The sequence below is a fragment of the Pteronotus mesoamericanus genome, unplaced genomic scaffold (assembly GCF_021234165.1).
Source record: "Pteronotus mesoamericanus isolate MK-2021 breed Mesoamerican mustached bat unplaced genomic scaffold, CSHL_Meso_final contig_204, whole genome shotgun sequence".
NCBI classification, from domain to species: domain Eukaryota; kingdom Metazoa; phylum Chordata; class Mammalia; order Chiroptera; family Mormoopidae; genus Pteronotus; species Pteronotus mesoamericanus.
The window spans coordinates 475,613-491,385 of NW_026555088.1; the positions used below are offsets into that span (position 1 = coordinate 475,613).

Here is a 15,773-nt window from a genome sequence, read left to right on the forward strand (position 1 = left end):
ATGCAGCCGAGCCCTGCTGCCGCCGCCACCAGCGCCGCCGCCCCAGCGGAGCCCTCGGCGCCGCTGCCCCCCGCGCCGGCCCCGGCCCCGGCCCCCCCCGGCCCCCTCCCGCACAGCGCGGTCGACGGGGCTCCGGCGGGGGGCGAGGGGGGGCCGGGGCGTCGCGCGGAGTCCCCGTGCGCCCCTCTCCCGGCCTCGAGCAGCCCCGGCCCCGGCGCGGGGATGGACGGCCCCGGGGCGAGCTCCGTGGTCGTGCGCGTAGGCATCCCGGACCTCCAGCAGACGGTGAGCCCCGCCGCCCGGGCCCCGGCGGCGCCCCCGCCCTGCTCACCCCAGCCCCCACCCCGCACCGCACCCGCGCGCTCGGAGCCGGGCGCGGGAGACCCCAGGCCCGCGGCGACTCACCCCTCCCCCGCCGCCTCCGCCGGGACCCTCCCCATCGCCCCGCGGGGGCGGGGCCCCGGAAAGCACCGCCCTCGGGGCGGGGCCTCTCCCGGAGGCCGCGGAGGCGCGGGGTCCGCGGCTAGGGCTCCCGCGCCCGCGACTCCCGCGGGGACCCCGGGACTGGCTGCCCTGCGCGCGCCGGGCGGGGCCGGCCCGTGCTCACGAGCTCGCTCCGCCGCAGAAGTGCCTGCGCCTGGACCCGGCCGCGCCCGTGTGGGCCGCCAAGCAGCGCGTGCTCTGCGCCCTCAACCACAGCCTGCAGGACGCGCTCAACTACGGGCTCTTCCAGCCGCCCTCCCGGGGCCGCGCCGGCAAGTTCCTGGACGAGGAGCGGCTGCTGCAGGAGTACCCGCCCAACCTGGACACGCCCCTGCCCTACCTGGAGGTGCGCGGCGGGCCGGGGACGCGCCTCGGGGGGCGGCGGGGGGCGCGCGGGCGGCGGCGGTGGGCGCGCGTGGCGCGACCACCTGGCTCCGAGGCAGGAGCAGAGAAGGGCTCGGCCGTGAGGAGCAGGGCGGAGGAGGTCGTGCGGAAGCGGGGGGCTGTGCGGCGAGCGCAGTGAGCGAGGTGTGTGGTGTGTGCGGTACCCGCGGGGAGCCATGTGCGTGGTGTGCAGTGAGCCGGGCCTGCAGTCGGCGGCGTGCGGCGGGAGCCCGGAGCGTGGTGCTGCGGGGTGGGGCGTGAGCCGGAGTGCGCCCGGGGCGTGTGTGGAGTAAGCCCGCGCGGTGCCGGTGTGCCCGTCTGCCCGCTCCCGGGAGCCCGCGATCCCAGTCCGAGCCTTTGCTCATTGCTCCGCCGTTCACGTTGTCAAGACCATCGGGTGCCCTGAGCAACGAGCAGTGAAGTAGGCATTGTGGTAGAAGCTGGTTTGGCCTCTGCGGTGGCTCAGGGAAGTGGGGTCACTTCTGCTCACAGAGGGGGTGCCTGGGAAGGTAAGCCTGAAACACGGTCTAGGAGGAGCAGTGAGGTTTCCCGGAATGCTGGGCACAGGAGTGAGACAGGAACACCGTGACAGGCCAGGGACGTGCCTCTCGGCTGAGCTTGGTGTTGGCTGCGCCCGGCGCTGTGTGGACGGAACGTGTGTGACCGCCGTGGGGCGGGGTCCTGTGATGGGGGGGGGGCAGCTGATGAGCAGCAGGCCCTACACAGAGCCAGAGGCCCTGGGCTGTGTGTCTGGGTCCACCCGGCCCACGTGGGCGCCTGTCCCCTGCCTTTCTTTACCCGAGCAGTTCCGGTACAAGAGGCGAGTTTATGCCCAGAACCTCATCGATGATAAGCAGTTTGCAAAGCTCCACACGAAGGTAAGGAGGCAGCGATGAGGGAGGGGGGCTCTAGAAGTTGCTCTCTGCCCCCTTGACCCGTATTATTTCCCCACCTCAGCCTGGACTGGGTTTTGTAATGTCAAAAATGTCCTTCAAAAGCTCCTTTCTGAGGCTGCTCCCCTGCTCCCAGCACCCCCACCCCCGCCTGGGGCTGGCGGCAGTCCCTCCAGCTGTGGCTCTGTCTGCTCCCCCTGTTGTCAGGGGCTCAGAGCAGGAGTTTGGGGGCGGTGCTGGGGGGCTGGGCGCAGGCTCCGGGCACCAAGGCTGTACGGTGGGCCTGGCGGCTCCGCTGGCCCCCCGGGTCCCCCGCTGGCTTCGCGCGGGTGCAGTGCGGCAGGGACGCATCTTGGCGAGAGCCCGGGCGGAAGAGACGGGCAGGGGCGTCTGAGGTGGTCCCTGGGGGAGAGCAGGGAGCCGGCACTGGGGGTCGCCGGCACTGGGCCCTCGGAGCCAGGCCCCTCGGTAGCTTCCTCCTGGGGGAGCCGTGACCCCGTTTTGCACACGAAGATGCTGAGCCCCAGGGCAGAGGAGCAGTGTGGCCAGTGAGGCTGGGTGGGCCCCAGACTGCAACCGCACGGGTCACTGCTGGGCTCCGTGTCTGGGGGGTGCCTCGCTGCTTTCTCCGTATGTAGGAGGAACGGGGGGGCTTGGGCCCTCCTCATAAGTGGACCCTGGAGCGCTTACCTCTGGCTCCTATGGACCAGGGGACATTTGCTCGTCTCTGGAGCCTGGAAGAGGCTTTTGAGCACAGTCACCCGTATGCTCCAGTGACCCCTCTGTGGCCTTGGAGCCTCCATGCCAGACTGTCCCCAGCCCTGGAGCCCCCAGGGCTGCAGAGGCTGCGGTGGAAAGGTCCCCCCTCCCGCCCAGTGGCCGTGGGACCCTGTTGCCCTCGGTTCCTCCCGTGGTTCCTCCCCTCCCCCAAACTGTCCTCAGCGACCCGCGGGACACTGGCGACTCTTGATTGCCAGCGAGTCCCATCTGTTTTTAGGAAGAGTCTCGAGTCCATCCCACCAACCCCGCGTTCCCCCGGGTGCGGCTGAGGCCTCTCCCTCAGTCAAGGCTGCGGAGGCTGCCTCCTAGGGCGCGGTCCCCGTGGCGCCCTCTCTTCTGCCTGGGGTGCGTTGAGTGTCTCTGGAAGGCCTGGGCCTCCGGCCAGGGCGCTTTGCCTGTGCACGGAGCTCCTGTGGCACCAGCGGGGGTGCAGGGAGGCTTTGCTGAGTGAATTCGCCGGTGCTCGGTGCTCGGGCAAATGAATGACAGGCAGAGCCCTGTCGCAGGAGGGGTGCCCTGCGGGCGGGGGGAGGCCTGGGATGGGTGTCCGCCGCGGGGCAAGTGCACGAGGAAGACGGGCCGAGAAGGAACAAGGCCCCTTGGGAGCGACGAGACCCTGGGGCTGGTCCCCGCCGGGGTGGCCTCGGGCTCCTCCAGGCCGGGCGCGCTGGGGCCCGGGCGAGCGGGCCGCGCAGGAGGTGCTCTGCAGGCGGGAGGCGGGCGACAGGCAGGCACCGGCGGCCAGGACGCGGGCTGACCAGGGCGGCTGGGTGTCTTAGGCGAACCTGAAGAAGTTCATGGACTACATCCAGCTACACAGCACAGACAAGGTGGCCCGCCTGCTGGACAAGGGGCTGGACCCCAACTTCCACGACCCTGACTCCGGAGGTGAGACGCGGAGCAGGAGGGGGCGTGGCCGTGGAGTGGCTGGGGCCTAACCTTCCTCTGTCCCTTGAACCCAGAGTGTCCCCTGAGCCTCGCGGCCCAGCTGGACAGTGCCACCGACCTGCTGAAGGTGCTGCGGAACGGCGGCGCCCACCTGGACTTCCGCACGCGCGACGGGCTCACCGCTGTGCACTGCGCCGCGCGCCAGCGCAACGCGGAGGCTCTGACGGTCGGTGCGGGGGCCCAGCTGGGGGGCCGTGGCCGGCGGGGAGGGAGCGGGCCCGGTGTAGACACTGTGGCTTCTCGCCCGCAGACCCTGCTGGACCTGGGCGCTTCGCCTGACTACAAGGACAGCCGGGGCCTGACACCCCTGTACCACAGTGCCCTGGGGGGCGGGGATGCCCTCTGCTGTGAGCTGCTGCTGCACGACCATGCGCAGCTGGGCACCACCGATGAGAACGGCTGGCAGGAGATCCACCAGGTGAGCAGGGCGGGTGCGGGGGTGCCCCGCTCTGTCCAGGGCACGCGAGGCCCGGGGCTCTGTCGGGGCAGGAGGGTTCCCAGTCCTGCCTGCAAGGGCGTGGGTCCCAGGCTCTACTGGGGGACCCAGCGGCACCCCTCCCTCCCCAGGCCTGCCGCTTTGGGCACGTGCAGCACCTGGAGCACCTGCTGTTCTACGGGGCGGACATGGGGGCCCAGAACGCCTCGGGCAACACCGCCCTGCACATCTGCGCGCTCTACAACCAGGTGCGGCGGCGGGTGTGTGTGTGCCCCTGGGCCCCGGGCATGACAACGTGTGTGTGCTCGTCTGAGCCTGTGTCCCTCCATGTGTGCGTGTTCTACGTCCTGCAGTGAGCTGTGGCGCTGAGGTCCCGTGTGTGCACGTTTGTTCCCTGAACACACGCGTGTTCTGAGCAACCAGCTGTGCATGGTCGCTCAGGCCAGGTGGGACGCGGTGCGCCCACCTGACCCGCGCCCCCTGTGCTGCGCACCTGCGCCCCAAATGTGAGGGCGGGGCGTGCATGCGCGCCCCGTGTGCGCGTGTGGGTCACACCCGGACCCCGCTCTGCCCCCACCGCAGGAGAGCTGTGCCCGAGTCCTGCTTTTCCGTGGAGCCAACAAGGACGTCCGCAACTACAACAGCCAGACGGCCTTCCAGGTACCGGCGGGGGCCACAGCGGTCTCCTGTCTCTTTGTGGCTCGGTCTCCCGGGGCCTTGGCTCTTCCCCTGAGGCGACTGCCCGAGGGCGAGACGGGGGACGGGGTGGCCAGCAGGGGCTGGCTCATGGGGGCGGCCACTGTAGAGGGTGAGCTGTCACTTCCGGGGAGAGAGGAGGGTCCGAGGGCCCTGGGGCCAGGGAAGCGCGGGTGCGGGCCTGACCTTCCAGGGACAGGCGGCGTGCGGAGGTGAACCAGGGGCCGCGGTGCGGGGGTCCAGCTCCCGAGTTAGTTTGGGTGATGTTTCTGATCCCTTTCTCTGGCCCGGTTTGGCTCTTGGCACCGGGATGACTGGGTGGGTGGGTGTCCATGTGCCTACTGTGTGGGAGGAGTGGGGGGCCTTTAGGCCTCAGAGGGAGCGGGGCCTGCAGAGGAGGTGTGGGGGGAGCCGGCGGGCCGTCGCGTTGTCGCAGGTGCGGAGGTGGCAGTGGCGGGCCTGCCGGGGGACCCAGTGGGTGCCAGGTGGGAAGCCTTGGGGGCCATGGCTGAGGTGGGCGTGGCGGTGTGTGGGGGGAGTGGTGGGGGGGCCCGGGACTGCCCTGGTTTTAGCTCTGAGCCTCATGCCCCAGGAGGCTCCTTAGTCCGGGGCAGAATGGGGTGGTGGGTCAGGCAGGGTCAGCGTCCGAGCCTGGGCCACCGGCCACGGAAGGCAGGAGCCCGAGGAGTTCAGGGCCCCGGGGGGAGAAGGTGGAGTGACTGAGCCTCCGACCCCCCCCAGGTGGCCATCATCGCAGGGAACTTCGAGCTGGCGGAAGTCATCAAGACCCACAAAGACTCGGATGTTGGTGAGTCCTGCCCACGCCAGGTCCACGTGGACTGTGGGTTTGGGGGGTCGCCAGGGGTCAGTGGGGGCGGGGCGAGGGGGCCGTGCCCTGAGCCTCCCCCTCCAGCTCTGGCCGCCAGCTGTGCTCTGTCCCATCAGTCCCTCCGTGGCCCCTGTGGGGGTGGGGAACGGGCTGAGGGCAGGGCCTGTGTGGAGAGGGCAGAGGGTCAGGGCATGGCCAGGCTAGGGCTGCGGGTTGTGGCCAGCGCTGGGTTGAGGCATCAGCGGAGGCTGAGAGGGGTTGTGGTTAATTAGGGTCAAGGCTTGTTTTGCTACCAGATCGTGTGAAGGGCCAGCAGGGGGTACGGGACAGTGGCTACCAGCCCCTGCCCCTCAGCATTTCACCCCAACCCAGAGCGAGAGCTAGAGGCAGTGACCACAGCCTGCCTCCTCCGGACAAGGCCCCCCGGAGGTGCGCGCAAGGAGACCCGCCGTGATGCGGGTGCCGTCCGCAGGGCTGGGCCGCACGAGTCGTGGTCCCGGAAGAAAAGCAGGGTGTGCCACCTAGTCTGGACGCCAGGGCAGTCCCGCCACTGCCGGGTCCCCAGGGGGTGTGGGCTGGCCGGGGGCCTGTCCTCGGAACGCTGCCACCCTGCCGGTGTGGGGCGGCTGGGGCCGCAGGACTGGGAGTGCCTCCCCTTCTGGAAAACGTGCTTTCTGTCCAGAGGCCACCCCTGGAGGCGCCTGGCCCGGGAGGGGCTCCCTCCCCGGCTCCCTGGTCGCCCCGACGTTTCTGCCGTGGCTCCGTCCAAAGCACAGACTCCCAGGCCCCGCTCTCCGCCCTGAGGGACAGTGAGGGCCAGGGCCCTTCTCGGCTGTAACGTGAGGCCGCCGTCAGGGCTGGGGCAGAACCTTGAACTGGGGTTGAGGTTAAGACCAAGTTCGTGTTTAAGGACCTTTCTCTGCAGGACCCCAGAGTAGACGTCCGCCCAAGAAGGCTCGGCGTGGGCTTCGGTGCCCCAGGCGGGGTGGGGACCACAGCAACCAGCAGCGCGGGCCCAGGGTGTGGGCGGGTGCAGGGCCGCAGCCTCCGCGGAGGGCGGTGGTGGAGGGCCGGGGCCAGGTCCCTGCCGGGAGAGGGCTGCGGGGAGGCCTGAGGCTGCACCTGGGGGCGGGAGCTGGTGTTGGCTGGGCCTGGCGCGGGCTCGCAGGCCTGTGGGGTCCCTTTCCGGCTCGCGGTGGTCCAGCCCTGGGAAAGCTGCTGGGGCCTCTGCGCCGCCTCTTCTCTTAAGCAGAAGTGGCCTTTCAGGGCTGTTTGCATCCGCTCCTCGCTCCTCGCCTCTGCCTTCCTGTGGGGCTTGGCTCTGTGGCCTGGACTCTGGCCGTGGCCTCGGGCCACGACTGGAGGGAGGGGCTCGTCTGGCCCTGGCTGAGCGTGGGGAGGCCCCGGCTGCCTCTCGTTTCTGTGGTGCCGGCGGAGAGGCTCAGGCTCCTGGGGCACCGTTACCGCAGCAGTGGGGCTGGCACCCCCGGGGTCCCTGGCGCCCGATGGGCATCGCTGCTGGGCATGCACCTGCCCCGCTCACTTGTCCCACAGGCTCAGGGGGCACAGCCAAGGGTCCCTGAGCTACAGGGTAACATAGTCACTGAGTATTTGCTATAAACCCTGTCGTTGCCTTTCTTCTTCTTTTTTTAATCCTCACCTGAGGACATGCTTATTGATTTTAGAGAGAAGAAGGGAGGAGGAGAGAGAAACATCGATGTGAGGGTAACATTGATCGGTGGCCTCCTATAGACGCCCCTGACCAGGGACCAAACTCCCAACCTGGCCAGGTGCCCCTGACTGGGACTCGAACCCGCGATCTTTCGGTTTATGGGATGACGCTCCAACCGACTGAGCCACCCGGCCAGGGCCCTGTTGTCATCTTAATTCACCTTCTCAGCACCCCCATGAGTGACGACGAGTCCACGTTCGCAGAGGAGGAAACTGAGGCGCAGTGGGTTAATGCAGAGCCCGTTCTCAGACCTAGGCCTCCAGGGGTCTACGCCTGCGCCCCTGCCCCTCTGCACACGTTCGCTGCAAGGGCGCTCCCTCGGGGACAGACACACGATGCCCGGTCCCTCCGCAGCTCAGGGACCTTGCAGAGGAGGAGCCGGAGCAGGCTCTGCCCACATACCCTCTTCCTCTGCCCCAGGGGGCCTGCCACCCTCAGGGAGCAGGCCGCTCAAAGCCTCTTGGCAACGCCACCCGCCCCTCCAGACACACAGGCCTGAAGCAGAGCCCCTGGCCTGGGAGCTGCCACCGTGGGCCACCCTCAGACCCACGTCCCCTCCACCCCCACGCACGTACTTCCAAGCACACGCTCTCGCAGACAGACGTGTGTCCCCCCGCGGTGCTCTGGGCCGGCCGGGGACGTGCTTCTCACCTCTGAGCCACAGCTGACTCAGCGGGTCTGGGAGGAGCCCGCGGTCCTGCCTTTCCAGCGAGGTGCGCAGGTGCCGGGGGGTCTGGGCCTGGCTTGCGAGCGACGCCCCGCAGGCTGAACCCAGGCCTCGGGCTGCTTTTTTTGTTTTTAAATTGAGGTTTTAAAATTGAGAACTGAAATTTCATTTAAAATTAGATTCACATAACATAAAATGGACTATTTTAAATGGAATAACTCAGGGGTATTTAGTACATTCACAATGTTGTACAACCAACTCTATTGAATTCCAAGATGTTTTTCTGAAGATTTTATTTATTTTTAGAGAGAGGGGAAGGAGAAAGAGGGGGAGAGAAACATCCATGTCTGGTTGCCTCTTGGCACATATGCCCTGACTGGAAACCAGACCTGTGACCGTTTGGTTCTCAGGCCGGCGCTCAGTCCACTGAGCCACAGGAGCCAGGGCAAATTCCACAACAATTTTATCCCCTAAAAGAAAACCCTATATAGTCAAGCCGTGAGTTCACATTCCCATCTCCCAACCCAGACCAGCCATTAACATACTTTCCGTCTGTGTGGATTACCCGTTCTGGATATTTCATGTACGTGGGATCGTGCAGCATGTGACCCTTGGCCTTGCGAGTTCCATCCAGATTGTAGGATGAATCGCTACTTCGTTCCTTTTCTTGGCTGAATAACGTTCTATTGTTTGTACATATGACGTCTTGTTTATCCCGTCATCCTTCCAGGGACACTTGGAATGTTTCTACCACTTGGCTATTACGAATAGTGCTGCTATGAACACGTGTGAAATGTGTTTGCTTGAATACCTGCTTTCAATTATTTTGTGGTCTATACTTAGGAGTGGAATTGCGAGGTCATATGATAATTCTATATCTAACTTTTTGAGGAACAACCAAATTGTTTTCCACCGTTTTACACTTCTACCAGCAACGTAGGAGGATTCCAAATTCTTCAAAACCTTGCCAACACTTGTTCTTATCAGTTTTTTAAAAAGGAATATACAGCTAATCAAATCAGTGTGAATTGACATCTCATTGTGGTTTTCAAATTGCATTTCTCTGATTCTTTTTTTGTATTCCTTTTTTGGAGAGGTGTCTGCTCATGTCCTTTGCTCAGTGTTAAATTACCCATAGAATGAGTCTGGAAGGGTTCCTTCCTCTTCCATTTTTTTGGAAAAGTTTGACGAGGATTGGTGTTAATTCTTTAAATGTTTGGTAGAATTAATCAATAATGCTGTCTGATGCTGGACTTTCCTTTGTTGGGAGAGTTCTGATTACTGATCCAGTCTCTTTGCTTGTTATGGGCCTGTGTAGGTTTTCTGTGACTTGAGTCACTTTTGGAAATTTGTCCATCTCTTCTAGCATTTGTTAGCATTTAATTGTTCATAGTTTGTTAGCACTTAATTGTTCATAGTATTCTCCCCTATGCCCTTCTAATCTATAAGATTGGTAGTAAAGCCACATATTTCATTTCTGATTTTAGTTATATGTGTTCATCTTTTCTTTTCTTTCTTAGCCTAGCTAAAGGTTTGTCAATTTTGTTGATATTTCCAAGGAAACAACTTTGGTTTCGTTGATTCTATCTGTATTTCTATTCATTTCATTTCTCTTTGTCTAAACTTTATTTCCTTCTTTTAGCTTTGGGTTTGGCTTGCTTCTCTTTTTCTAGTTCCTTAAGATGCATTACTAGGATGTTGATTTGAGATCTCTGTTCTTTTTAAATGCAGGTGTTTACGGCTATATATTTTCCTCTTAGTACTGCTTTTGCTGCACCTCATACGTTTCCGTATGTTGTATTATTGCTTTCGTTTTGTTGAAGTACTTTCTAGTTTTCCTTGTGATTTCTACTTTGACATATTGGTTATTTAAGATTGTGTTCTTTAATTTTTATAAATTTGTGAATTTTCAAGTTCATACTTTCTGTACCTGATTTCTAGTTTCATTCCATTGTAATTGGAGAAGATACTTCATATGATTTTCATCTTTTAAGATTTACTGAGCCTTGCTTTAGTCTACCCTGGGAACTGTTCCATGTGCATGTGAGAAGAATGTGTATTACACTGTTGTTCTGTGGAGTGTTTTCTCCCTCCCCCTCTCCCTGTATGTAGATACATACGCAGGGTGCGGCGGAAGTAACGCCCCCGAGTGTGGCTGGTTGGGCATGTCAGTGCCTCGCACCAGGCGAAGAGCAATTTGAGCATTTCTCCTGCAATGCCACATGGTGCTGGCATGTGCTATTGTTGTGTTACAGAATTACATGCTTATGATTATGTAATGAAATATTTTTATGTAATAAAAAAGGGGCGTTGTTTGTGCTGGACCCTGTGTCTCTCTTGTTAGGTCTATTGGTTCAAGTCTTCTACGTCCTTATTGATCTTCTCTCTAGATATTCTATTATTGAAAATGGGATGTTGAAGTATTAAGTATTATTGTAGAACTGTCTCTTTCTCCAAATGTGTCAATGTTTGTTTCCTATTTGATACTCTGTTGTTCCACGAATATATGTTAATAGTTGTTACTTTTATTAATACCTAATGTGCTCTGTCTCTTGTAACACTTTGTATCTTTAAGTCTATTTTGTCTGATAGTCACATAGCTACTTAGATCTCTTTTGGTTACTATTTACGTGAAATACCTTCCTTTATCCTTTTACTTTAAACCTACTTGTGTCTTTGGGTCATTCTTTTGTAAATAGCATAGACTTGTAGCCTGTGTTCTGAATCCTGATCTGCCTTTTGAATAAAGTGTTATTGGAACTCAGCCACACCCACTTGCCTCTGTATCGTCGGTGGCCATTTCTGAGCCGTGGCGGCAGAGCTGGGTCCTGCGACAGAGACTGCTGTGTGCGGCTCTCAAAGCCTGGCGTGCAACTCGCTGATTCTTTACAGAAGTTTGCCAGCCTTTCTACAGGTCTATACTGGGCAGCCAGCTGTCCTGGTCTGCGTGGGGCGGAGGCAGCTCCTGGGACACAGGATGTTAGTTTGAAAGTCTGGAAAGCCTAGGCCAACCAGGACAGTTGGCCACTCTGTCTCGGGCTGCCCAGAGCCTCACCTGTGTGCACCTCCCCCAGTGCCGTTCAGGGAAACCCCCAGCTACGCAAAGCGGCGGCGGTTGGCCGGCCCCAGCGGCCTGGCCTCCCCACGGCCCCTGCAGCGCTCAGCCAGTGACGTCAACCTGAAGGGCGAGGGACAGCCGGCAGCTTCTCCTGGACCCTCGCTGCGAAGCCTCCCCCACCAGCTGCTCCTCCAGCGGCTGCAGGAGGAGAAAGACCGGGACCGGGACGGTGGCCAAGAGAAGGACGGTGGCGGCCCTGAAGCCGTCAGGGGCAGCCAGAGCAGCATCAGGTAGGAGGGGCTGGGGGCCCTGGCAGGGCCTGGGAGGGCAGGGGGCCGGGTCCGAAGCTGGGAGTAGCCAGCGCGAGGCTGACAGAGGTGTGGCGTCGAGCGCCTCTTCAGCGGTGGGCTCAGGCTTGGGGTAGGGGACTCCCAGCCCCCCAGACGGACCTCCCAGAGCGGGGAAGGGAAGAGGTGAGGTGCCGTGGGCCGGGCAGGCTCCCCGGTGCTGATCTCTGGTTGGAACCGCACATGCCCTGGGGACGGTGGGTGGCTGAGGAAGCATGCTGGGAGGAGAAGGTCTGGTCACCGCGCGCGATGGGACCCTGAGGAGCAGGGACACGCGAGGGACGTGGCATCCCCAGAACGCAGGGCAGAGAGCCTGGCTAGAGCCCCGCGTGCCGTTGCTGGCTGTGTGGTGGGGAGCGCCAGGCGGGCCCTGGCTCTGCAGGCAGACGGCCGGGCCCTTGCACCTGCTGACTGGAGCCTTGGACAGGTCGCCGACCCCTCTGTGCCTGGAGCTGAGGTTGGTCCCTAGTAGTCAGTGAGCACTAGTGAGCCTTCCGAAACCCCGGCCAGGAGGGGTCCCTGTTGGGAGACCCTGGCCCGCAGCGCTGGTTAAGGCCGCTCCCCTCCCTGCACCTTGCTTCCTTGCTTCCCCAGGGCCAGTCACATGGGATGTGGGAAGGTTCCAGGGGACGTTGCTGAGTGGCAGCCACCCTACCAGCACTCTTTTCATGGTGACAGCTGGGCTGTCTCGTCTCAGCCTCGACCCTGCGCGAGGCTGCACTCTATTAGGGCCGATTTACAGCTGAGGGTCCTGCCGCTGGGGCGGGGTGGGCGGCCTGTCTGAAGCCACAGAGCTCTGGGAAGCAGGTCATGGGGCCCCGGTGGCACCGATTTCCAGACCTTCGGAGCCGGCGCTCCGCAGAGGGTTTGTCCACTTTACCCTTTGCTATTGTCCCTGCTCTCACAGCCTCGATCCGTGATGTCTTCTCTGTCTGTGTGTTCTGCCCAGACTCCCAGGCTGTCTGTCCTGCCCCAGGTCCTATCAGTTCTCCCCGGAGCTTTTGCATGTCGGTGGATTTTTCTACGGGTGGACTGGCTGAAAGAGCAGGCTCCAGGGTATTTCAGTCTGGCAGAGGGTCGCGCCTGCGTGGGAGCTGAGGGGGAGCCCTGCTTTTGTTTATTTTTTGCATGTCCGTTCACCTTTTGGCAAACACGACACCAAGACCTGCTCTGTGTGGGGCTCGGCTCACTGCTCTGTGGCGATGGCAGAATTATTAGTGTTACTTTAATTCAAACGTTTAGCTGGAGCCTCGGCTGCCGGCGTGGTGGGAGCCAAGAGCAGGAGGTCCTGCAGGTTTCAGAAGGTCCCTCGTAGCTGGGCCCAGGGCTCGGAGGTGCTTGGGTGGGTGGGGACCCAGGTGCGAGGCGTGAGTGGGCGGAGGAGGGTGGGTGCCTCGGAAAGGAGAGGTTTCCAGAGGAGAGACCCCTTTGGGGGGCGGCGAGGTGGTGGCTCCCCTTGTGCCTGCTGTGGGCAGTGCCTGGCACAGAGCCTCTAGCCCCCCCAGAAACGTGGCCCCAGAGTTGGCAGGGCGAGGAAGATGGGTCTGTGGCCGAGCGCGCAGCCGGCTGCAGTGTCGTGATCAGCGTGGTTGGGCTGGTGGACGTGCTACCAGGCACAGCCCGGCGGGGGGACAGGAAGGTGCCCAAGGGCACGATGGGACTGTAGCTAATTTTCAGTCCGCGGAGCTTCGCTCTCGGCTGAGGATGTGGACCTGGCCGGCTCAGGTGCTAGGGAGCCAGCGCAGGCTGTTGAGCAGGGTGGAGGTGGAGGACCGAGGCCTCAGGCGGGGGGCCCAGGTGGGGACAGCAGGCCGGGTCAGCCGGGCAGCACAAGTGCGCATGGGCCTCAGGGGCAGTTGTCCAAGGAGGAGAGGACACGGGCATGGAGGGGGGATTCAGGCGCCCCGCGCGTGGCAGCGGTCAGGGTGTGAGCAGGGGACCGTGGCGGGGGGCCCAGAGGCGCGCAGAGATGTAACCTGCGCCAGGCGGCTTTTCCGCTGCCTGAGGCGCTCTGTGCCCCCTCCCGCCCCGCAGCTCCCACCTGGTCGCTCCGACCGGGTCCCGCCTCCCCTTCCCCGCCCTCCTGTGCCCGACACCCCTCCGCTCTCCGAGCACCGCAGTCCCCTCGCCCCGTGGCCTCCCCCCGTGGGGGCGCGCGGGGGGCCGCGGAGGAGGCGGGGAGGCCGGCCGCCACCGCCCGCAGAGGGTGGAGCCGGCCGCGGAGGAGGCGGGGCGCGCGGAGAGCCGCGGCATGGAGCGAGCCCGGCGCGCCCGGGAGCGCAGCCCCGCGGCCCCGGAGCCCTGAGCGGGCGCGGCTCGTGCGCTGGCGGGAGCGGGCCGGGCGCGGCGGCGCGGCCCATGGAGCGGCCCCGGGCCGGGCCCCCGGCGGGCGGGCGGGCGGCGGCGGCGGGCGGCGGGCGGCGGGCGCTGCGGCGGCTGCGGTGAGGCCGGCGGCGGGGCCGGGCCGCGCGCCATGGAGGCCCCGGGCGCCGGCTTCGCGTGCCCGCTGCCCCCCGGCATCGCGTCCGTCACCTACGTGTTCGTCTACAGCCCGAGCGGGCCCGGCGGCCCCGGCGGCCCCGGCCCCGCGCCCGGCCCCGGCCCGGCGCCCCCCGCGCCCCCCGCGCCGCCGCCCCGGGGCCCGAAGCGGAAACTTTACAGCGCCGTCCCCGGCCGCAAGTTCATCGCCGTGAAGGCGCACAGCCCGCAGGGCGAGGGCGAGATCCCGCTGCACCGCGGCGAGGCCGTGAAGGGTGAGGGGCGCGGGGGGCGGGGTCGCGGGGGCCCCTGGGCTGGGGCGCCGCGATGGTGTGGGGACCGATGCCATTTTGGGGTCTCCCTGGGCATTCGAGCCCCGGTGGTCATTATGGGATGCATCTGCCACTGGGGATTCCTTGTGTCACTGTGAAGGGCTCCGAGTCAGGGAGGGGTGTCTGTGTTTGTGGGGTTCCTACCCACCCTCTGCCATCAGGGGTTCCCCGTGACACCACCGGCTCCTGTGGACGTCGGGGTGTGTCTGTGTCACCGGGGCTGGTGCCAGCGGGGTCCGGAGTGTTCCAGGCCCCATCCCGCTCCAGAGTTCCCTGTGGTTACGGGTCCCTGTGTCACTTCTGGGGCTTCTGCACCGGAAGCCTGTGCTCTGTTGGGGCTCTGGGCCATCATGTCCGGGACCGTGATGTGTGTGTCTGTGTGCCGAGGGCTTCTGTCACCGGCTTCCTCTGCTCTGGGGCCCCGGGGCCATGGCACCTCCTCTCAGCCGGGGTTCCCTGCATCCGAGGGGCCCTGTCCTCGCGGGGCCGTGTCCGCGGGAACCCGAGGGCAGCGCGGTCAGGGGTCAGCCCTCCCCGGGCCATCTGTGGCCGCATCGCCCGGGCGTGGGCGGCGATCCTGAGCGCGCGGCCCCCGGGAGGGGCAGGAGCAGGACCCCGGCCCCGGCCCCCGCCCCCGACGCCCCTCGAGTGCGTCTGTCTGTGTGTTGCTCTGTCCCCCACATGCCTGTCCTGTGCTGTGCCCGTCTGTTCGTTTCTGCTCCTTGTGGACCCCGACATCTTCCCAGGGAAACAGCCGGGAGGAGGAAGGGGGGCCGGGGGGAAGGTGTTGGGCGGGCGGGCAGCCCTTAGCCCGGGGTGGGGGGGGCTGCGACGGGGGGGCTCCCGCTGGCGGCTCCGGCCTGACCGCCTCTCTGGCTTCTGTCCCCCCAGTGCTCAGCATTGGGGAGGGCGGTTTCTGGGAGGGGACCGTGAAGGGCCGCACAGGCTGGTTCCCGGCCGACTGCGTGGAGGAGGTGCAGATGAGGCAGTATGACACACGGCACGGTGAGTGACCCCCACGGCCCCTGGGCCGCCCCCTCGCTCCCCCGTGAACGCGCTTGGAGCTGAGTCCACGTGCACGTCCGGAGACTGGACAAGGGTCAGCTCACACACACGTTCGGACGGAACCAAACTCGTGTGCGTCACAGGCAGGCAGCACGCACATGCCCTGCACATACTTACGGGAACTTGTCAGTGGCGGAGACACATGTGATGTGCTCGCAGGACACCCATGTATGGACGCGCACCTGCGGATCCCACATGTGCCTCCCAATGACCACACACTCCCCACACGCGGCCGTCACAGAAATGCTGGTGCGTGGGGCGCATGACTCCTGCGTGGCTGGCAGGCAGGCAGTGAGGTCAGTGGGAGAGATGAGATGCGTTTCCAAAGTGGACAGATTGTCCAGGTGGGCAGTGCAGGGAAGCCGGGATCCGCCAAGAGGAAATGAGGCCAGTGGAGCCCGGAGGGGCTGTGGGCAGCAGGCGGGGATGGCCTGGGCCGCCAGGAAGGGCCCCTCTGGCGGCTGGGCTCTGAGGTGGTCCTGCCAGTGGGAAGGGCTTCCCTCGAGCCCCGCCGAGCTGGCGGGGCGGGGCGTCCTCCCTGTGTGGCAGCCAGCGGGGGTCTGCAGTGCTGTTTCTGGCCCAGGGCCTTCTCTGCGCAGGGCTTGGGCCCAGGGCTGCTGTGTCCTCTAAACCTGGTGAGAGAGT

The 15,773-nt window shown here is 63.9% G+C and overlaps 1 protein-coding gene across 1 annotated transcript in view; it reads left to right on the top strand.

Moving 5' to 3' along the window:
• Nucleotides 1-15,773, top strand: part of SHANK3 (SH3 and multiple ankyrin repeat domains 3) — a 43,828-nt gene continuing 28,055 nt past the window's right edge. Inside the window, exons 1-12 of the mRNA XM_054570477.1 lie at nucleotides 1-285; nucleotides 626-829; nucleotides 1,674-1,745; nucleotides 3,320-3,428; nucleotides 3,503-3,654; nucleotides 3,739-3,906; nucleotides 4,056-4,172; nucleotides 4,507-4,584; nucleotides 5,362-5,428; nucleotides 10,923-11,196; nucleotides 13,804-14,006; nucleotides 14,955-15,068. Of these exons, the coding sequence (XP_054426452.1) occupies nucleotides 1-285; nucleotides 626-829; nucleotides 1,674-1,745; nucleotides 3,320-3,428; nucleotides 3,503-3,654; nucleotides 3,739-3,906; nucleotides 4,056-4,172; nucleotides 4,507-4,584; nucleotides 5,362-5,428; nucleotides 10,923-11,196; nucleotides 13,804-14,006; nucleotides 14,955-15,068 (1,843 nt within the window). The remainder of the gene's footprint in view (nucleotides 286-625; nucleotides 830-1,673; nucleotides 1,746-3,319; nucleotides 3,429-3,502; nucleotides 3,655-3,738; nucleotides 3,907-4,055; nucleotides 4,173-4,506; nucleotides 4,585-5,361; nucleotides 5,429-10,922; nucleotides 11,197-13,803; nucleotides 14,007-14,954; nucleotides 15,069-15,773) is intronic.